Consider the following 22,824-nt stretch of genomic DNA (forward strand, 5'->3'; position numbering starts at 1 on the left):
ACCGCCAACAGGCCCTGCTACTACACAAACACTTCGCTACTACACCTGTTTAGGAGGGAACATAAACAAATCTGCTACTTCATTGCTGGAAACCAAAAATATCAATCACTGAAATTAAACTTTTTTCTGTAATTTGCTACAACGAAACAATGTCATATGCTACTGTTGAATAAGCTATTGCTTGAAAACGATCATCCATGACCATTTATCCCTATAATACTCAGTTCCTCATGACATAGAAACTTCTCAAAAACTCAAAAAATTAATCTGAGGCACTGCTACTATATAAAATTGCAGTGCGAACATATATGAATCAAAAAATTGCATGTCATATTGTTGAATCATGCCATCTGCTACTGTTGAATCAATCTGCTACTGCTGAATCATGTTATGTGCTATTGCTGAATCATGTCATATTGTTGAATCATGCCATCTGCTGCTACTGTTGAATCAATTTGCTACTGCTGAATCATGTCATGTGCTACTGTTACTGTTGAATGTGCTACTGTCTCAGATCGCCACATTGCATGACCTGCGATTGTGGTGGCCAAGTTGATCACACCGTGTGCATTTCACTGGTCTGGACTCTTCCCCAAACGACTTGATCCTCCTTGTCCGTGGTCTTCCGGGAGGTTTTCGAGTCTTGGGAGGCTGCAAAGCTGAATCACCAAAACTACTAGGATTGGGCTTATCAAGATCCGGGACTGGAAAAATAGGAAGATCATGAGCACTTCTATAGAATGAGGTCTTCCAGTAATCTTCAATGTAACGGTAAGGGATACGGTTCGCCTTCTGCATTACTTGAACTGCATGAGAACATGGGAAGCACCTAAACTGCCACCAAGCACAAGAACACTCCCTCTCAACCAAGTTCACCATGACATTGCTATCCTCTGTACAAACTTCAAAAATATCATTAGTAGACTGGCTAACTCTCCAATTTGTCCCTATTTCTATCCTTTTCGACAACTTTTTCTCAAGCTTAGGACATAGCACACTCCTCCAAGTAGAAGATTGAACCTTCCTTTCACAAAAAATCTCCATAACTCTCACACGAATGCCTTCAAGCAACTGAGGCAGCGGCATGCATCTCTCATCCTTGACCATGTTGTTGAAGCTCTCTGCCAAAGAATTACTCATTTCGCCATATCTTTTAGCAGGGAAGCAAGCAATAGCATAGTTTTCGGGTGGCAAGTTAGCAAGAAAGGACTGACCCTGCCCACGACTTTGCTTCCTAAATTCTTCCAACTTTTCATTGAAGATATCTAAAGTCCTAGCATATGCAGCTTGTGTAAACAATCTCACAATGTGTTCCTTAAAAGTAGAACCATAGGAACTTGGATACCTGCCATTCAAATTGTCCTTTAGATGCTTGATACAGTAGGAGTGAGGCGCATTTGGAAACACCTCTTTCACACCATCCAAAAGACCAGCTCCACGGTCTGTCATGAATACAATAGTCCGGTAGTCGCTCGCCAAGATTATTGCCAAATGTTCAAGGAACCACCTCCAATTCTCTTTACTTTCAGCATCAACAATGGCAAAGGCAAATGGGAAAACATCTAGAAAACAAAAAACAAAAACAAAAGCAAGAATAAATAAGACAAAAAAAGGATCGAATATAAGAACTGCTACTGCTTTAAAATGCTACTGATACTGTTACTGCTACTGCTACTGCTATTGCCATTAAAGAAATTCAACTTGACAATAGGAAAGCATGCAAAACAAACTCACATCCGATCATCATGTGAAGATCACAAGAAAACACAATAAGGGCTGCTACTGCCAGGTTCTCATAAATTACACTAAAAATTCACATTTAATCAAAATTTACATATGCTGCTACTACATGGACAAAACAAAAAAAAATCATAAAAGAAAACTCACTTTAGAAGAAGTTTGCATACCTTTGTTCCCTGTTTTAGCACAAGCACCCAATAGCATCCCCTTATACTTGTTTTTAATAAAAGTCCCATCAAGGAACAACATAGGTCGACAATATTTGAAGCCGTTTATGCAAGCCCCATAAGATATAAACAATCGACGAAAACGATTATCAAGAGAGTCAAGAATGCAATATGAACCGGGGTTAGTTCTCTTTAATGTGTCAATATACCAAGGCAATAGAGAATACCCAAATGCTTCACTACCATGTAACATCTTATTAGCAGCCTTTTTGCCCCTATATGCCATGTGATAAGGAATATCAAACCCATAATCATGCTTGAAATGCTTGACAATATCCTTGGGCTTAATTAAAGGATCGGATCTGACTTTATCAGCCATAATAGTGGAAATAACTTTGGATCCTAACCTCTTATGATTTTGATGCCGGACAACACCAACACAAGAATGATTATTCACCAACTTTATTATATGGAAATAACCACTAGCCTTGTTTAAGGAAGCATAAACATACCATTCACACCCATCGGAATCTTTCTTGGCACAAGTAGCACTAACACGGCACTTGTCATTCTTAACATAGTTAAACTCAAACCCCTTCTCAACTGCAAACTTGCCCAACTTATCCCGAAATTCGACGGCACCACCAATGAAAACTTGACCAATCTTATATATATTGTCATTCCAATCACTAGACATATACTTCCTTTTAGACTTGTTGCTCACAAAATTTCCAATTATCATGTTGTTGTCATCCTCAAGGTTTGAATCATCACTACTAGCATGATCTTCATCAACAAGTTCAGGGATATTCACAATAGCAGTATCCACAGTAGCAGCAATTTCCTGTTTATCGACACACATCTTGGAACAAGCTCCAACATCAAGAACATGTATATCTATAAAGGGAAAATTTAGCAGTTGGAAGATATCCAACATGATCAAAATATCATCGTCACACTCTAAGTAGCAATTGGGGCAATCGTTAAGTGCATATCTAAAAACAAATTGACCATCCTTGAGGTTTCGAAACCTTGAGGAAATTTTGGCACACAAATTTTCATACGTGGTGCTTGATGACAACGGTAAAAGAATAGTCTCTGTCCCATATGTAAATCTTCCAAATGTTGACTTTGACATACTATAAAACACATGTAGAAAACTATTATTAATGTTATATACTGCTACTGCACAACCTGAAAGCCAAAATATTAGAACAGCTACTATGATAATAGTAAAACTAAACATCACATCAAACTCTGCTACTGCTCTACAAGATATCAAACCTCAAATATACAATAATCAACCACCTGCTACTGCTATTACACAAATTCAAACACCTGCTACTGCTCTACTACAATCATAACACAATTATAAACCATCAGACACTAAAATCACAATACTCCAATTATAAACCAACTCAGACCTCAAACTTCAGGATTGAATATCATAGCCTCGAAGTATATTCCCGTTCCAATTATAGGTAAAAAATCAACAGACAAATTCAAAATAGAAAAGTAAAAAGAAAAAAGAAGAATCAAATTCAACCTAAAACGAGTTCAATAATTCAAAACGAAACAAATTGAACCAAAACTAGAAGAAATTCACAAAAAATTGGATGAAACAGTAGATGATCAAAATCTTAGAAAGCATGAAATTGACACAGAAGCATGAATTTGAAGCAAGAAGACATGAAGAATCAAAAAACTTACATGGAAATTCGATCGCTTTCAATAGGAGAAGAGAAATTGGAAAGCTTCCATGGACGGGTTCTCTCACTGCGTTTCAAATTAAAGAAGAAGAAGAAGAAGCTGTCGCTGACGAAGGAGAAAGATAAAGAGAGAGAGAGACGGTATCTGTAGCAGTAAGGGAATATATTCCCAAAAAATAAGTTAAGGGCAAATAAGTAATTAACCTTATAACAGGTGGCAAGTGGAGATCAACTTGTCCTTATCTGTAAGATTTTGTCCTTGGATGTTTAATTTCATCTTTTAAGGATGTATCTGTCAAACAATATTCTGTCAATAACTTAGATGTAATTTGTTATTTTTTTTAGTTAAATGGGTCGCATTGTTAACCCTTAAATAAGTCATTTTGTCTAACACGACATGACTTATTTGTTAAATGGGTTAAGCGGGTTGGAAACGGGTAACCCGTTTAATAAATAGGTTGGGTTTGAGTTTAGATTTTTGACACGATTATTAAATGGGTTGGGTTTGGGTTTGTATCTTGCGACACGACAAATATCTTGACCCGACACGAACCCAACCCGACACGACCCATTGACAGCCCTACCCTGAACTAACAAACCTATATCATGACAGCGGACCGTTAGCAGGGTGCCGCGGTTTGGGGGCTTGAAGGACCCATTCCTCCATAAATTCTCCGATCCAAATGGCAGAGAAGTTCCCATATTTATTCCTTTTCTTGTTGGGGTCCCCAAAAACCCTCTATCAATGGCGGACCTCATTCAACCTCAAACCCACAACTAATCAAACCCCTCTTATCGGCTCTTAATCCAAGACCATGTGTAGTTCTCTCTTCAAGGCTAGCTAGTAGTTCTGTAGTTATCAATTTTTCTTTTTCTTTTTTTGTGGTCAATGAGCTCTGATTGCTAGAAGTTACTAGCTAGGGAAAAACTTGATTAATTGATTGCAGGGAAGAATAACACACAACATATCTAATACTACGTCGAAAACAAGCATGATTTATGGAGAAAAGCATTATTTCACATGTGCAATCTAAAAAGCAAGCAACTGCAAGCACAAAAAGAAGAGGAACACACCAAAAAAAAAAAAATAGGACAACTAGTTAACTTGCTACCAGCACGAACAGCTTTTGGTTCCCTATGTAAATATTTGCGGGAGAACATTTAAGTCCAAAAGACGATTGACCAAGCTCCGGAGTAGACTTACTCCTTGTGATCAACGGTTGCTGTTCGGAGTGACAGGTTGATTTTTCTGGTCTTCTCATAATTTCTGTATTCTATGCATAATTGCAGATTGCAGTCAGTGTTTGAAAACTTGGGCAGTAATCACCGTCAAAGGCTCCAGCGTAGATGACAGTGATAAAAATCAGAAGAACATGTCAACGCTTGATACGCCAGTTGGCTGAAATATATGAGTAGGGGGCAGTCGAAAATACCTATCATGTTTTGCTCTAGTTTAAAATGGATCTTATGAATCATATATCATTTCTGGAGTCAATACAGTCGTTTGCAACTACTTACATTTAGGCCACAAGATACTAAACAATCATACAATTACAAATAGGTATATGTATTAGTTCAAGCTCTATCCTGCACAATGTACAGAAACTTATTACAACCTCAAAATTTGACAAATGACTTGATGTTATTCCTCTCTAATTTATTTTCATACTTACTCTACATAAACAAATACCGTATGGTTTGATCCATTTGCTCATTGTTGTAGCTTTTGTGGAAGTTTTCGAGATATAGAATTATCTGGTTACGATTACATCTCTCCAGGAAGCATAGTGTCCTCGGGCAAATCACAAAAAGCAATACCCTGGAAAGCAATAAGCATGGAAGTTAAGAACTTGAGATGAGCAAGTGTATCAATGTAAGGTAAAATACTGCAGCAACAAAATATGTACCTGCCCAATTAGGTGACCAACACATCTTTTCTCAGCTAGTAACTCAGCTTCACTCTGCAAAATTATAACGCCAAATCAGGTCATTTATCCAAAGCATGAAAACACTGGCAGCAGCCGATTGATTGAACATGCGAATTGGAAGTAGTGCTCTCTTTCTCTCTCTCTCTCTCTCTCTCTCTCATGCGAGAGAGAAGATGAAACATGTTTTATTTCTGCACCAGTCTCTCTTATAGATTTTCTATCCAAGAGCATAATAATACCAAGAGTTACTCTGGTTCATATCTTACCGAGAATTGATGTCAGCTAATTAGGTAATGTATTTTCTCAGATCACTATAATTTATCCTCACTAATTCATTCAACCTCATAAGGTAGAACGTTTCTTATTGCCTTGCATGCAGTCCTTAAAAGGATGAGAAAAAGGGAATACCTTTGTTATTCTCTTGAGAAGATAATCGTCAAATTTTATGTCCTTCACAAGTTCATAATCTCCATCCCCCTGGAGAATATAGTTGAATTATTGGAAGTGCCCATGTTATAATCATTAACAGCAGGTAAGAAAGTTCCCAACATAAACTTACTTTGGATCTGCATGGCATACTGAATACTATATCCTCTGCTATACCATAGGGATTTCCGGTGGTGTAAACCTAGAATAGAATGACAAGAGAAACTGGAGATCAAAAGAAACCCAAAATAATTGAAAACATCATAACTTTGTTTGCAATCATCTAATATCAATCAACTTAATTGGTCAATAGACTTCTTATCGGTTTGTGGCATTTCATATATTGACTGTGCATGAGAGACCTTCATCTCGCACAGCTGCCAAGTGATAAAGAAAAAAGAAGTCATCATCTTTCTCTTTTGATTACCTTCCTCACATGTGTAGGACTGAATCCATTCAATTAAATAAAACTACGGATGAAAAACAAAATGAGTTGCGAAAAATTTTCAATATTGTAGTTTTCTGTCACTTCAGAAACAGAAGTGATTGTATGGTTGCTCAAGAAAGGTTTGGGTTTATTGAAGACAAACAGTATATAATGTGTTAACATACAAACATGGACTTACACCAGAAGAAAACCAGTCGCCCTCAGGGGTAGGATTAACCAAGGACTTTATGGCATCTACAATCGACACGGAAGTTGATGCAGCTGAAGATCTTCCCCACTTTTTTATGAGAGCACCTCCTCTCTGCAAATTGAATCTATAATTAGTTCTTGATGACGAGGGGCTGGACATCTCTGCAGAACGATGTTTAAATACATATTTGACATCCTTACCGTCTGGACCTTGTGTGTAAACTCCTCCTCTAACCACTTGTGATCCTTGATGACCTCTTTGACAGGCAAGCCATCAATTCTAGCATTTAAGAAATCTGGGACCTGTTATGAGTTACAGAATTCGTCTTCAAACAAGAGCAACAAAAAATTAACTGTCCTTTTACAACAGAATGTTTTCAAATTACCTGAGTGGTAGAATGATTTCCCCAGATGGTCACGTTTGAAACTTTATCATAGAAGACACCAGCTTTGAGGGCCAGCTGAATAAACAAGAAACACATTTAGATAGCTTTTCCTTTTGTTCATAAGAGAAGCGAATATCATTTATGTTACTAATGTTTGGGAGCTATGTTTTACCTGACATTTTGCTCTATTTTCATCCAACCGTGTCAAAGCATGAAAATTTTTAGCAGGAATGTTCGGAGCATTTTTCAAACAAATTAGTGCACTACATAATAGAGAAATGTAGTCATCAGTAACAGGCGTAGTATAATACTCCAGGACATTGCATCCCTTTACTTGAGAAGAATTGAAAATAAATGACATACTTTGTGTTACAAGGGTTGCCAACCACAATCACCTTGACATTACGAGATGCAACAGCATTAAGAGCCTTTCCCTGTTTATTGAAATTAATAATATATTAGCAAAAATCATTGAGCCATTTGCGTATCAAAGAGAAGCATTTGTGGTATCATAATGACACCTGCGCTGCAAAGATCTGCCCATTTATATCCAACAAATCAGCTCGTTCCATTCCAGGACCTCTAGGCTTTGCTCCTATTAGTAGAGCCCAGTCAACATCTTGGAACACCTCATATGGATCAATACTTATGATCACCTCCCTCAACAGAGGAAATAGGGAATCCTCCAATTCCATAGCAACTCCTGTACAAATTAACTATCCTCTCAATCAGCATGGGAATATGGTATTGATACTTTAGATGACTTCACTTTTAGTAGTGATGGTAAAGAAGCATATATAATTAGAATACAAAAACACTGCATAACTCAGTTTTAACTCCTGCAAGTTACTATAAATCTAGGTACTTGTTAGCTCTTCTTCCACTGTAATTCTAGACGAATTTCTTCTAAGATCAGTAAAGGCTTAAATATATATATACATATATATATATATATATATATTATATATATATGAGGGAGGATCTAGAGAGGACCTCCTTAAACTTGAAAAGTGAGGATGTTTTTATTTTTAGCTTGTAGTTTAATAATCTAAACCATGATGCATTGACATTTTGATTCTTTTTTTAAAATAAGGGTTTTAGTAATACTCTGTCAAAGCCTATGTTTAAAAATGTAATCAATATCCAATAGGGCTGTATGCACTATTCCTCAATGCTGGTATATAAAGGTTTTGGTATGGCAATGCAGATGTTGATTGAGCTAGTAATCCATCAGAGAGGTTTTGGTACTGGTTTTCTATTGTTTTTTGGTTCTGATCTTATTAGTTGTGCTGCAAAAGAGGTTAAAGTGGCAGAGGGATCCACTAAGCTGAGTACAGGGGACTTGCTGAACAGGTTATAGTGCACATGAATTCTCATGCATGGAGCACAAAACCAGTCGACTGGTAGCTAAATTATGTAACTCTCTATTTTATGTGGTTGGATCATTTAAAGAGATTCAAGTATTCATTCTTAACTCTACCTCTCTACTTTCTCTAGTCTCTCAGTTAATACTCCGACTACTTGAACCATATTAATACTTAAACTCAGATAGCACATCATGCCTGTATGCACCTTGCCTCACAACTCTTAAGGCCGAGACCAATTATAAGCAGTTGCACAACAACCTAATTTTACATATTTCATCATTTTTTATTTTATTTTATTTTATTTAGGATTTTAGATAATGCAGTACAAAACAAATAAGCTTTTTGTAATCACATTTACATAAATCTTTAATTAAACATGACTGTGTAAGAACCTTACCTTCGAGAGCTTCAAATGATCTTTCAGATCCCAGTAGTTTCAATGCAACAGGTTGGTCTGCCCCAAAAACCTCACCCGACGCAAGCTGGAACATAACCAATTCATATTGCAAATGTTGAATACAGATTCTCATAGAAAATAATAAGAGTTCTATTTAAATTATGAACTTATTCTCAAATATAAAGTGGCACAACTGTCATCATTTTTTTTTTTATGAGAAGAGGTAGAATTTTTCTTTTCTTTTCTTTTCTTTTCTTTTTGAAAGTCTAGAATATGACACTTATAAACTGTAAATTTAATGGATCAGATAAAACAATCTTCCTACAACTCAAAGATAATTTTTTAGTTTTCAATTGTGTATCCAAAATTCATGGCCTTTGAAGACTCTAGTCTGGAGTCACTGGGCAGGAACAGCCATCAATAAAACTGACAGCATCTGTCTTTCATGATTTGTAGTTGCTCATATGCCAAGGCTCCATGCTGCAAGATGGTGTTAATTACTAACTACTAATTGAGAACCAACTGAAGATACATCATTCGTCAAGTGCCCCCTTAGTGAATAAAAGTAAGATCCGACTTCTGTCAGTTTAAATCGACTCATACATTCATGCTAAGCTTTACAGTCTCTCTCCATGTTCTGTTTTCCAGTAATAAACTCCAGACATGATCGCTCATCAGGGACCCCCAAAGCACAAAAGTTAAGTAAAAGAGTCTGAAGTTTAGTTGCAACAGATACTTTGAAACCACATGCTACATGCTAGGCATATTTATATTGTCTCCAATTTCTATTTTCCAGTCAATGACTTCCAGAATTGACACTTATCAGGACACCGAAAAAGAAAAGGAGAAAAAAAAAAAAAAAACTCTGAAGTTTAGTTGCAACAAACACTTACTTTGAACAGTAGATGATTAGAAATCATTCCAGCTGCACCTGAGACCGCAACATTAATTAATTTCTTCCAGGATTTTGTCTCTTCTTCCTGTGCTCATTGAACCGAAGTTATTAGTTAGACAAGTAGATAGAGAAAAGATCGATCTTGATAGCGAATGCACATATCAACAAATCATGTAGTCGTAAATGTATCACTAAACTTCGTACTTCAAATATTTTCAAAGTGCATGGTTTTTGTTTCAGCAAAAGGCAGTACTAACTAGCATATAAGTATTTAATTGGTGTCATTAACAGAGAAACAGTACAGAATTAAACTTAATATACAGAGCAAATGATCCTCAGCTCATAGAATAACAAACTAAACGAAACAGAGAAAGTTGTACTAATTGGTAAAGAAAGTCAATGCATTTGGGTAACTCCAACTCGACTAGGCATATTGACATACACCATAAGTGCATCCTCATGTAACAAACAGAACCATGAATCCATATATCATAAAAGGAGCAAAAACCCAGATCAGAAAACGAAGAAAGCTTACAGCTTTGAGATCATAGGTGAGGCAAAACACGCCATAACACTCGGGCTTGTTCTTGGGCTCTTCAGTTTGCGCAGGAGCAGGAGCTTGAACTTGACTGAAGATCAAGAACAACAGAATTCAATTAATTACCACAAGCAGAGACAAAATTAAACAAAAGAAAAAGCAGGGTTTGTTAGAGAGAGTGAAAAAGGTCAATACTTGGGTGCAAGAGAGCAAGAGATTCTAGCATTATGGGTGCGAGAGAGAGGTGGAAAAGCAAGACGGCGGTGAGAGTGGAGATGGGTGGTTGAGAAGGAGAGCTTGGATGGGTGGACGAGGCGGGTGTTGATGAATGAAGGGGTTGAGAGCTCTGCTACTGCCATGGCAGCAGAGAAAGATAGAAGCTGGGTAAAAGAGATAAGAAAGAAAGAGAGGAACTTCCAAGTTCCAAGTTTGAGAAGAGAAAAGGAGAAAGAGACTGATTTGGAGGGAGGGAGAGGTTGGAAGATGAAGAGGAAGTGGAGAAAAGGATGAAGAGGCCATGCAAATGACACTTGTCACTGCCTCATATCCATAAATCTTCTCCCATTCCTTTAGGTTGGGGTTTCATTCAGCTGGGTAATTTTGGTGGACAAGAGTCACTGACTTTCAGTTGGGCAATATGTGCATATAAAATAAGAAAAATACCCATGTGTGAGAGGGAAAGCTCTTAATTTTCCATTATTTAACCATGGAATCTAATAGGAACATAAACGTTGCTTTCGAAGGGGAAGAATGTTTAGTAGTTATTATAAACTCTAAATCTCATATTCTATAGGGATTATGCATCGAAGTAGAGTGACATAGGCATATCACTTAAAAAGACTACCTTGATTCATAGGTTGACATTCTTTTTTTGTTCTTGAGAGAGTCTTGCGTGGGGCAATAGTAAGGACACGTGGTGGAGATGACCAATTACTGCCCAGCAGGGGGGTGTTTTGGGTATTGTACTTGAGAGAGCATGGGCAGTTTCGAAAAAGATGGAAAATTTCATTTCTTCTGATTGGGTGGCCCTAAATCCACATGGTGGGGGAAACCCCCACCCAAGAATTTCTCTTTGTTCTTTTGGTACATGCTTGTTTTCTTGTTTTGTAGATTTCTGAAACCAACACATAAATGTTGGCCTACAAAAAACACTTCAAACTTTTAATCTAATTTCTAATGTCAAAGAAAACTAGAATATGTGCACCTAATTCTTCAATCAATTTATCAATATTGGGTAGAAGCTAGGACAATGTTGTTGTATTCCGATTACTAACATTTATATTAATCCTTACTTTCTAAATTACTTCTTGAGATTGTTATTTTTTTTAATTTATCTTTTATCACAAAAAAATCAAATAGAAGAAAACGTTAGAAACTGGAGTTACATACATGAATTATAATACAACACAGGAGTCATTCTAACTTCGACTTCGACTCAGATTTATTCATACCTTCTTAGACTTAAGAGTGCAAAAAATAAACAGAGCTTCAAGTCCTTCATGAATATGTTGCTGATGACCTTATTGATAATATTTTTGAGAGTGTAGACAGTAATATAGAGCTTGAGACTTGTTAAGGGGTAATAACTGTTTCGATTGTTGTCCGATTATGCAATTAATTGACATTATTTCTCATGTTCCCCCTCTCTAAATCTTAAACATCAATGCAAATGTCCTCTCTTAATTCTCCCTCATATAGAGGGAGGATCAAGATAGGATGTCCTCAAACTTGAAATGTGAGGATGTTTTTATTTAATAATATAAACCATTCATTCTCTTGTTACATACACACATATGAATCATACAAAAAATTAGCTTAATCAAAAAATGTTTAATCATTTGATTAGCACAATATTAGTTTTAATTTTATCTAACGGACACCACATTTCTTTACACAAGTTTGAGTGACCAAATGATTATGATTTTTTTTTTTTAGACACAATTATTGCATAGAAATCTAAATGATCAACGATTGAAATCATTGAACTAAGTCATACGTAATTATGTATTGTAGAAAATAAAAATTCTCAAATTTTTAAAGTAAAGATGTCCTCTCTTGATCCTTGCTTATATACACACACACACAAAATAACACTCATAAAAAATGTGGCACTAAATATACAAAATAACAATCATAAAAGATGTGGCACTAAATATATATGGAACAGAGAAACATGTGATGAAGTTGTTTATTAATAAAGATTGTTCGTATCTGTGTTTCTTTTGGTAAGGCTGCTGTATGGAATTTCTGGTGCTAATTATATATACATTCGCTCATCTGTACTTCAAGCTCACATCTGTCATGTGTACGTGGAGCTTTACTTTTCTTAATTTATTTGTTCGTACATAGTTTGTTGGAGTCTTGGAGATGCATTTGGACTTGGGACTTGGACCATGGATCTTTGATTTGCTCTCTTTTACTGCTTTTTTTTTTTGAAGAGAGAGAAAGAACGAATTTTATGGGCATCCCGTATGAGTTTGAGAACAGTTACAAGCCAATAAGAAGAATAAGAACAGAGCAGTGGTTTTCCAACAGCCGAAGTCCAAGATTTGACATAGACACCAGCTAAGAATCCAAATTCGCTTTGGTTCTGGACACGTACAGTTTCATGAATATTAACCAAGTGAATAGCCCCAAATTAAGGGTATCCATCTCCATTTAGTACCACCACTAGTTGTTGCTTGTGTATTCAACATCCACGGGACCAAGACAAGACTGTCACATAAAATTTTGTATGCATTCTCAATATATTTGGTTCAGTTCTGGACTTCTTGGTCTGTTTTCCTACACAATTAAACTTACCAGAGTAAGCAAATTCAATCATACAATAAAGTTCAACCAAATTAAAAAAAGAAAAGGGCTCAATTTGAAATTTCATGGCTCAATTTGAAGAGATATTTAAAGTCACTGATTTGACATATTATATCAAATATCAATGAAGTGCATGCAAAAAACTATGGGACTCATTCTAGTAGAAATTAAGGGTTTTGTTTGGTACTCTACCTCCCTAGTTGAAAATGATGATAGATTTGGGTTCATCACAGGGCACACCATAGGTTCTAACATAAACAAAAGAATATGCCAACCCATCTGATTAAGACACTGATAGACTAGCTAGCGTCATTTGTACCCTCAATCTAAGTATACACTGGGATCAAGCAGAAGACCATTAAAGCAAGTTCACCTGTTGAGTCCTTGGATCAAGGTCACTAGTCACTAGGTCAGAAAATGTTCACTGCTTTTTTATATTTGTTTCCCTCATTAGGTCTAGATCACTTTGTCAGTTTGTAGGCAGTGGCGGACGCTGAGGTTTTTATTTTTTATTTTTTATTTTTTTATAGAGGGGCAAAAGACAAAATTGAAATATAATAAAATAAAACTTCAATGAATGAGACAAAGTTTCAATCTGCATATTTCCTAGCAAATAAAAAGATTGTTTTTTAATCAATGCATTTCTCAATACGCAAAACTTCTTGTAACCAGTTATTTTATTCAATAAATTTTTCTGAAAAAACAAGCATAAAACAAAAATAAACTAGAAAATCTATAGAGATGTAGCTTACTCTTCATTAATTTAATCTATAGAAATGACAAATTATAAGTTTCTTTTAATTGGGTAATTGGGGTTACGGAGTTACGATTTTGGTTAACAGTAGTGGGGGTTGCAGATTTTTTGTTTTTGTTTTTTTTTTTTTTACTAGGATCAAGATAAGTGTGTATGGTGTATGAGTCTACGTACAAAACAAAAAAATAGCATCAAGATGAAGCCTCATTTAACAAAAATAAAAATTTCATTAGATGTATGGTGTACGAGTCTAAGAGCCAAACAAAGAAATAATATCAAAATGAAGCTCCATCTAATCAAAAAAAAAAAATGACTTGGGGCCATTGCCCCTACTTGGGTCTGCATACATTTATAGGTCAGTTTCATAATCTAGAGAGTGATCCAAGTCAGTTTCCAAACTGACCCAGTGATCTAGATCTATCGGGTGGAAATAAACATAATAAAACAGTGAACAGTATCTGACCCTCAACAAGTGAACTTGCTTTTATAATTTTTTTTTCTTTTCAGAGCACTAATATGATAGGAAAGAAGACACCATCAACAATGCAATGCCAGAAGGACTAAGATTTTCTAGCGATACTAAGTAAAAGTTTTGCAGGCCGGAAAATAATCAACTTGCAAATCATAGGTTACTTTCCAATTAGGCAATTAGTAACTGATATCTAAACCATGGATTCCTGATCGACATACCAAATTGTACTTGTGCATGCTACTCCAAAGTCCCAAACTAGGTTTGGCAGCGTCATATTCTCTTGGGCAAATTACGATTTAGTCACATTCACACTCGTGTATAAACGACATGTTTTGGATACGCACGGGGTATATTGGACTTTCTAAACCTATAAATCTTTCTCTTCTCCTTGTCCAAAACAGAGCCGTCACTTGATCGTCTGTTGGACATCTCTGCAGCAACTCCTCTTCGGCTCATCTCTTCATAATTTTTGCTCAATATTTACTCACTCTTCTCAACTCTTGTTCAAGTTTGGGTCAGTTTTTTTTTTTTTGGTTTAATCTATGACTTGTTAATTTCTTACTTCAGATTTCCTAGCTAGGTTGGGTATGCTCTTTCTGACTGGGTATGATGTATGTATTCTGCATTCTAATTTCAATATATTTGAATATTGAATTAGTTAGATAAAGAATTGAGATGACGGATGTTGGTTCTCCTCCGGCTAGTTCTAGTGCCAGAAATCTCCTAGGTTTGATATGGTATTTCTGATTGGGAATGTGAATTCTGGGTTGGGTAGAGTTCAATGCAAATGGAGAATTCAAAGTTCCTGGCACAAAATAAAATAAAATGATTCAAATGTAGGATCCCAGATGTTGATAATAATTTTTTAACTTGACATAGTAATTGGGATTTCTTTTTTCTTTGGCAGGTAGGGTTTTGTAAAGAAATGGAACTTGGGTCCCTTTCTGATCCCACCCAATCCACATTCTCTTTAGTTGATGAGGATCATACATTCGCAAATGCTATCAGGTTTACTTTGAATCAGGAGTAAGTGCTTTCTAATTTAGTTCATTATCATAACTAGAACTAAATTATTTACCTATTATACTGTTAGCTCTAGTTCTTACACGTCAGAACATGAATTATAAATAGAAAGTTGTTATTGATGTTTCTGTGGTGAACTACTCTTACTGTTCGTGCTTGGGAATGATGACGTAGTAAAAGTAGTGGTACTGGTAATAAAAGGAAAAACTATACTCTATGCTTATGGTAAACTAAGATGCTTTAATGTTATCTTGCAGTCCAAGGACGAAATTCTGTGGGTACAGCATTCCTCATCCATCAGATAACCGAGTTAATATTAGAATCCAGACTACAGGTGTGTATATGTGTATATTTTCTTTGCAATATATATATATATATATATATATATATATATAGGTATATCAGATATCAATAAAATGATTTTGTTCTGTCATGAACTTTTGTGATTGTTTCTGATTTTTTAGTTTCCCCCTTTAAGAGAGAGACTGGTAGAAATGGTTGATGCAAATGGTATTTGCTGACATTATTACTGGTCAACTTTAATTTTTATTCAGTTGGTTGGATCTCCAAAATGCACCCGTTGTGCAGATGATATTATTGCCTAATCATATATGTGAATTAGAGCCAAGTTGTGAGTCTGCAGATTCTGAACAAGTTTGATTACAGAAAGAACTGCTTCATCAGTGCACTATAGAAAGATGGTTCTATTAGCTTCTTTAGTAGAACAATTGAGAATGCTGCATAAAGTGACCTGAGCAGTTTTTTTTAAGAAAAACAAGAAAAAACTTATTATCTTCTTATATATAATTATGGACATTTGGGGGAATTAAAATTCTAGTTTGGTGGGGAGTTGCAGCTCCAAGATAGAGCACATATCCCCACATCGACTGATAGATTATATATTCAAGAAAAAATGTAATGCATCGAAAGATTACTGCTTTCTTAGGTGGTTGATTACTGCTTAGATTATGTGTATGCCTTTGTCTTTCAGGCCAATCAGTAATGTAACTTAAAATTGCCTGCTCAATTTACAATCCAAAAGATGCTCATGTTCTTCTCGACATATTGTTAAGAATTGCAATTATGAATTTAGTCTTAACCTAGCCATTTCATGAATTGTACAGGTGATCCAGCAAAAGATGTATTCAAAGATGCATGCCAGGATCTCATGGTGATGTGCCAGCATGTGAGCAACACTTTTAACAAGGCTGTGGTTGATTTCAAATTGAGCAACTCTGTGGAGGGCATGGATATTGAATCAGATAGTTAAATTGCTCATCTTAGATTCTCGTTTATCTGCTTACTTTTGATTACAAATGTTGGTTATGGTGGATGATTATGAACGTACAAGTTTAATTATCGGTTTCATGCATCCAGGCCGGCGGTTGTAGCAAAATGATGTCAGTTACTTTGTTCTTCTAATGAAAAAAGTTGATTATCCTTTTTCTCTCTTTTTCCGGACTTGATGTTTCAGTACCGAATTGATGTAACATTTTGCATTTATACATACTAGCAATAAAATTGACAAATCAAGTGTTTAAAAATGAGCAAAGCTTTCTGAGTCTCTCTTGCAGGAGAGTTATAAAAAGCCTCTGAATTGTTCTAGCACTTGGTCTGGTATTGTCTATGGTGCTGATCTCTTAAGGAAAGGTCCGAATTGGAGAATTGGGAATGGTGATCAGGCTAAATTCTGGACTGATAAATGGTCTCCCTGTGGTAACCTTAAAAATTTTGCTTTGCATCATGATGTCATAGATTTAAACTCTTCTGTGCAAGACTTTTAGAGTGATAGAAGTTGGAACTTGCCTATGTTACAGGCCAATCTTCCAGAAGTCATTATTGATAAAATCATTGCTATTCCTATAGCTAACTTTGATTTACCTGATCAGATTATTTGGTGGAACTTCTCTTCTGGGATTTTTCTCTGTTGCCAAGACTAATGTGAAGATGTTTAGGCATGTTGAAATGCTATCTTGGCTTAAACCTGGTTCTGGTAATTATAAGCTTAATGTTGATGGTTCAAGAGTCAGTAATGGAGCTACTGGAGCTGGTGGTGTTATAAGGGATGATTCTGGGTGCTGGTGTGGTGGTTTTATGATTAATGTTGGTGCTGGTGAGGTCTTGCAAGCTGAATCTTGGGGTCTCTCTCTTGGTCTGCACCTGGCCTTGAGTTTAAAGATCACTAGGTTGGAAGTTGAGTCTGACTCTTCTGTTCTTATTAACCTCATTCATAGTGACAGTATTGATCTTCATCCCCTGGGAACATTAATTATGAACTGCAGGAATCTGATGCAGGAGTTTGAGTTTATTCAGATGAAACACAATCATGGCGAGCGTAATATGGTTGCAGATCTACTGGCTAAGAACAGTATCCTTCATGCCTAAGGAATCTGCATTCTTCATGATCCTCCTGCCTTGGTCACTGAAACTTTGTTAGATGATATAGTTGGGACTCCTAGAGCTAGAGGTTTTAAGGCCTGCAGTGCTGGCTAGGTTTTTCTTTTGTTGTTTTCTTCTTGCGATGATTGGTCCCATTTGTATCAAAAAAAAAAGAAAAAAGAGCAGAGCTTTCGAACTAACCATGGCGTTTCAAATGAATTATGTCAGAACTTTTAAAATCTCCATCACATGCCTTCTTCTCTTCGTTGGGTAGTGCTGTAAGGATTATATGGCTCTGTACTCAGCAACAGTCATAGAAAAATGCCCCACCCACCACCCCCACCCCCCCCCCCCCCCCCCCCCCCCCCCCAAATACATGTCGTCGATGAATTATTGGATAATTAAGCTGTAAAAGCATAACTCATAGTAATAACTGCCTCTCCCTATAGTATATATAATGTTATTTTCTAAGACATCTGAATAACTGATAGCAAAATGATGAATATATATGAAATGGGATTACATTCACGAGTGGAATTTAAGTTTGTTGCGGTGACAATGTGACTTGAGGAGAAAAGGAAAAACTGGTTCTTAGCTGGCTAAACCAACCGTTGTTTGAGATTATAATGAGCTCTGAATAGTATCTCGCAAACACAAACCTGTCTGCTCAAGTCAGGCAAGTTTCACTACTGCAGATGCAATTTCAGCCTTTAGTATTGATCACTTTCGCTTGTATGCATCAGGGGAAAAAAAACCTATTAATTCAAGAGTACTTCTAATTGTTTCTATGATTCTCAGTTAAGAGATAGGAATGGTACTCTTGTTCTTTTGGTTAAGTTCAATCCCCTTATTTATACGTGCATATTTCATTTATCTATAAATGAGCCACGCTTTGGCGAACTGGAGGGAAATAAACCATCATATAAAACTCAGTTGACAATCGAATAAAATGAGACCTATCAAGGAACGAATTTATTAGAATAAACTTAAATTATGCTTCCTGAAGAGAGAGCAATGAAAAACTCGATCACGAAATAAATAAATATTAGGGAAAAGTAGCCAACTTTGCAAATAATAAAACGTCTAAGAATATTTAACCATGAAGATTGCAAAAACACATGATTGGCAGCGTTCTTCCTAAAACAAGCATAAGTATCGGTGTTCCGCTTCTAGTAGGAACTAAGTTAGCTTAAGCGTTGAAAATCACAATGAGTATCATTTATTTATTAGCTTGATAACATCAAATTAATTGTTGGCATTTTATTGTAATTGATAGACATGCTGAAAATACATATCCTAGAGTTGACTAGCCTCTTAGACATGCATTTCAACCCAACAAAAATTGATATAAGCATCCAAAAGTAAATTGCATCATTACATTAAAATAGACATCCTTCACATAAAATTCTGGGCTAGGGCATACAATCCTGGACGCCAACAAAATTTCTATCACTACCCATGGTCAAAACAACATCAATTTCAATATACATCAATTAAAGAGGGAAAAGGTGCAGAGAAGTGGGAGGTCACAAGAACAAGTCACAATTGCTATAGAGCAAAAATGACAAGTCTTGATTTAGAGCTTCCCACTTTTACCCAAGTGGTGATTAAGCCCCTTATGTTTGAAGTGCTTCCCCTCTAATTTCCTTCAAATTGATGATTTTTTTTTTTTGAAAGGGGTTTGGAACCCAGCCTAGCTGGGAGGCTCAGCCCCACGCCCGGTTCCATTTATTATATTAATAGTAAAATTTTGCATCCGGGGGGGGGGGACGTATCACCTAAACCCTGAGCTATAGATAAACAATGATAATAATCCTCATAGAGAATATCCTGAATAATAGGAGGTGTCTCCCCTAACCAAACATCATCAAAAGAACCACTACTAGCAAGATGTGCAAGCCTATTTGCTTTGCTTTACGGTAAATATGTCGGACTCGGATAGACTGGAAAGCATTAAAGTACTCTTTACAGTCATCCAAGACCCGACTTACCTCCGAGAAATTCTTCTCCTCACTCTTGAGAGCAGCAATTAAGATGGCAGAGTATCTTTCAATGTCAACGTCAGCCCAACCTTGGTAAATACCAAGAAGTAGACCAGCTCTACACGCCTCCGCTTCCATATTCAGAATCGAGTGTCCATGTACAAAAGGTCTAGCTAAAGCAGCAATACCCTTGCTAGAGTCATCTCTTACCACTACTCCAATCCCCCACGACCATCCTCCAAGCAAAAAGCCCCATCAACATTAATTTTAAGTCTTCCACTCGGTGGACACTGCCACTTAACCTTTGGCCTGCCCTTTTTCTTAACTGCTTTGGGATGATATTTCTGATAATCCTCCAACAAACTTGACGTCCACTGCACCAAATTCATGGGTTGAAAAGAAACCCCCTTCCACAATATATTATTACGTTCGGACCAGATTGCCCAAAGTCCCATGAAAAAATAATCCCGTTGATCCACCGTGAGAAAATCCATCATCTCCATTATCCAGTCCACCACATTACCCGCTGGGTGAAGCCTAGCATATAACTTCAGAGGCCCAAAAAGACAAAAGCAAAGAAGAGCAGAACATGATTTGAATACATGCGTACCTGTTTCCAATTCTCCCATGCAAAAAAGGCACTGTGGGTCCTCCACCCTAATCTTCCTTCTCACAAGTGATGACTTAGTTGGCAGGATACCATGCAATAACCTCCAGACAAAAGATTTCACCTTTGGAGGCACCTGGGCCCCCCACAAAGCCACCCAATAATCATGGTCCACTCTGCCACACCCATTCAGAGACGTGGAGGCCTTGTCCTTGCTGCACATGAAATTGTTAAGCACAAGGTACCCACTACGCACACTGTAGAGGCCTTTCCTATCATAATGCCATATGAGACGATCCACCCTCCCACGCAAGCTCAGAGGGGTGCATGCAATTTTCTCCACCTCCCCCTCCGTAAAAAGCTCCCTCATAAACTCTAAATCCCATTCATTTGTATCGGCATCAATCAAATCCATCACCCTCAACTCCTCAGTACCCTCCAACCTAGGCGAATATGGCCTAAACTGACAAGGATGTGGAACCCACGGGTCATTCCACACCGAGATGTCTTGGCCATTCCCCACCTGATACCTCAACCCCAATTTCAAAACTACTCTCCCTGAAAGAATACTCCTCCACGTGTAAGACTCCCCCCTTTAAGCTCAGCATGCATAAAGGAACAGTGAGGAAAATACTTACCCTTTAGTAACTTAGCAACAATTGAATCGGGATTCTGGATAAGGCGCCAACCCTGCTTTGCCAAAAGTGCTAGATTAAAATTCACCATGATTCGAAACCCCAAGCCACCTTCCTTCTTCGGCCGACACAGCTTCTCCCAAGCCATCCAATGAATCTTTCTAGCATCACCCTCATCCCTCCACCAGAACTGAGCCATCAATCTATGCATTTCCGAACAAAGATGTTTGGGGAGCTCGAAACAGCTCATCACGTAAGATGGAATTGCCTGAGCAACTGCTTTAATCAAAATTTCTTTACCAGCTGTGCTTAGTGTCTTCTCCCTCCATCCTTGAGTGTGGTTTCTAATTTTTTCATTCAAAAAAACAAAAGCCTCCTCCTTAGAATAACTCAGCTCAGTAGGCAGCCCCAAATACTTATCATGTTTCTCCACTCTGTTCACGCCTAAAATCGCCGCAATTCCCTCCTGCATAAGCATGTGTACATTCTTACTAAAAGAGATACAACTCTTCAAGTAATTAACCTGTTGACCAGAAGCCCTCTCATAGTCTACAAGGATACCCTTCAGAGCCTCATATTGCTCCTCCCAGCTTTGAAAAAAAATGAAAGAATCATCCGCAAAAAATAAATGACTTATGCTAGGAGCCTCCTTACAGATTTTGACCCCCTGCAGAACCTGCCTCCTTTCTGCATGCAAAATACAATGAGAGAAGACCTCTGCATACAGTAAGAAAGATATGGGGATAATGAATCACCTTGCCGCAATCCCCTCGACGGTATGACCAAGCCTCTAGGATCCCCATTGATGATAAAAGAATACGAAACCGTGGAAACACAACTCATGATCCATTTCACCCAAACTGGCCCGAAACCCATCCTCACCATCACTGCCTCCAAAAACTTCCACTTTACTCTATCATAAGCCTTACTCATGTCAAGCTTCAATGCACAAAGCCCGATCTTTCCACACCTCCTCCTCTTCAAACAATGTGAAATTTCAAACGCCATTAACGAATTATCAGAAATTAGCCGACCAGGCACGAAAGCACTCTGGTACGGTGAGATCAATGCATCCAGAAATGGTTTTAATTTGTTGGTGAGAACTTTTGAGCCGATCTTATACACCACGTTACACAGGCTAATGGGCCGAAGCTGTGACATAGACTGAGGAACGTCAACTTTCGGGATTAAAGCCACATAAGTCATGTTCACCAACTTCATGCACCGATCCGAGACAAAGAACTCCCTGATCGCCTCTGCCGCGTCATCCCCAATCAACCCCCAAAACGACTGATAGAAACACGGAGCAAAACCATCTGGCCCCGGAGCCTTCGAGGGATGCATGCATTTAAGTGCTGACAACACCTCCTCCTTCTCAAATGGTTTCGTAAGGGCCAAATTAGCGTCCTCCATCACCCCCTCCGTTACCGCTTCTAGAATATTCCAGAACTTGCTAGGCTGTGTCGACGAAAAAATATCCCGAAAATAATCCAGGACGATAGCTTCAAGTTCGTTGTCCCTTAAGCACCAAACCCCAGCATTATTGAAAAGCCCTGTAATAGCATTCTTCTTTTTCCTGTTCTTTGCGCGCTGATGAAAAAACTATGTATTTAAGTCCCCATCCTTTAACCATAAAATCTTCGCCCTCTGACTCCAGAAGACATGTTCCTGGTGCAATAAGTCATTCAACTTAGATTGAAGAGCCGCTTTATTGTTGTCAAAAGCCGTCGACAAGGACCCATCATAATAGGAAGCTAATTGACTTTTCACCTTATCAATATCCTTTTTAATATTCCCAAAGCTTTCTACACTCCAAGACTCCAACGTCTCCCTTGTTCTGTCTAATCTATTCCATAACTTTTGAAAGGGACCCACTCCAGTAGTACTTACCCAACATCTCTCAACCACCTCCTTACACTTGTCTTCCACCAACCAAGCTTCCTCGAACCGAAACCTCTTTTTCCTCTATTT

The 22,824-nt window shown here is 37.4% G+C and overlaps 3 protein-coding genes across 4 annotated transcripts; 1 reads left to right on the forward strand and 2 right to left on the reverse strand.

Annotated features, from left to right (window-relative positions):
• Positions 1 to 105: 105 nt before the first annotated feature.
• On the reverse strand, positions 106 to 3,733 carry LOC112186176. Its single transcript, XM_024324532.2, has 3 exons — positions 3,618 to 3,733; positions 1,908 to 3,046; positions 106 to 1,562 (listed from the first exon to the last, which is right to left on the reverse strand). The coding sequence occupies exons 2-3, from the start codon at positions 3,043 to 3,045 to the stop codon at positions 511 to 513; spliced, it is 2,190 nt and encodes a 729-aa protein (XP_024180300.1). The 5' UTR covers position 3,046; positions 3,618 to 3,733; the 3' UTR covers positions 106 to 510.
• Positions 3,734 to 5,057: 1,324 nt separating this feature from the next.
• LOC112174171 (malate dehydrogenase [NADP], chloroplastic) lies at positions 5,058 to 10,707 on the reverse strand. Its single transcript, XM_024311905.2, has 14 exons — positions 10,386 to 10,707; positions 10,188 to 10,281; positions 9,651 to 9,737; positions 8,758 to 8,842; positions 7,515 to 7,696; positions 7,357 to 7,427; positions 7,166 to 7,256; positions 6,994 to 7,068; positions 6,809 to 6,910; positions 6,597 to 6,719; positions 6,104 to 6,172; positions 5,953 to 6,021; positions 5,524 to 5,577; positions 5,058 to 5,435 (listed from the first exon to the last, which is right to left on the reverse strand). Exons 1-14 carry the CDS (start codon positions 10,547 to 10,549, stop codon positions 5,382 to 5,384), a joined length of 1,320 nt encoding a protein of 439 aa, XP_024167673.1. The 5' UTR covers positions 10,550 to 10,707; the 3' UTR covers positions 5,058 to 5,381.
• A 3,895-nt stretch (positions 10,708 to 14,602) lies between these two features.
• On the forward strand, positions 14,603 to 16,701 carry LOC112181621 (DNA-directed RNA polymerases I and III subunit RPAC2). Of its 2 annotated transcripts, none has more exons than XM_024319995.2 (4): positions 14,603 to 14,741; positions 15,135 to 15,253; positions 15,508 to 15,584; positions 16,375 to 16,701. In XM_024319995.2, the coding sequence occupies exons 2-4, from the start codon at positions 15,153 to 15,155 to the stop codon at positions 16,518 to 16,520; spliced, it is 324 nt and encodes a 107-aa protein (XP_024175763.1). In that variant the 5' UTR covers positions 14,603 to 14,741; positions 15,135 to 15,152; the 3' UTR covers positions 16,521 to 16,701. The 2 variants fall into 2 exon arrangements, with proteins under 2 accessions (XP_024175763.1, XP_040368442.1); XM_040512508.1 differs by having other exon boundaries at positions 14,634 to 14,741; positions 15,139 to 15,253.
• The last annotated feature ends 6,123 nt before the right edge of the window (positions 16,702 to 22,824 follow it).

This window comes from Rosa chinensis, chromosome 1, assembly GCF_002994745.2.
Source record: "Rosa chinensis cultivar Old Blush chromosome 1, RchiOBHm-V2, whole genome shotgun sequence".
NCBI classification, from domain to species: domain Eukaryota; kingdom Viridiplantae; phylum Streptophyta; class Magnoliopsida; order Rosales; family Rosaceae; genus Rosa; species Rosa chinensis.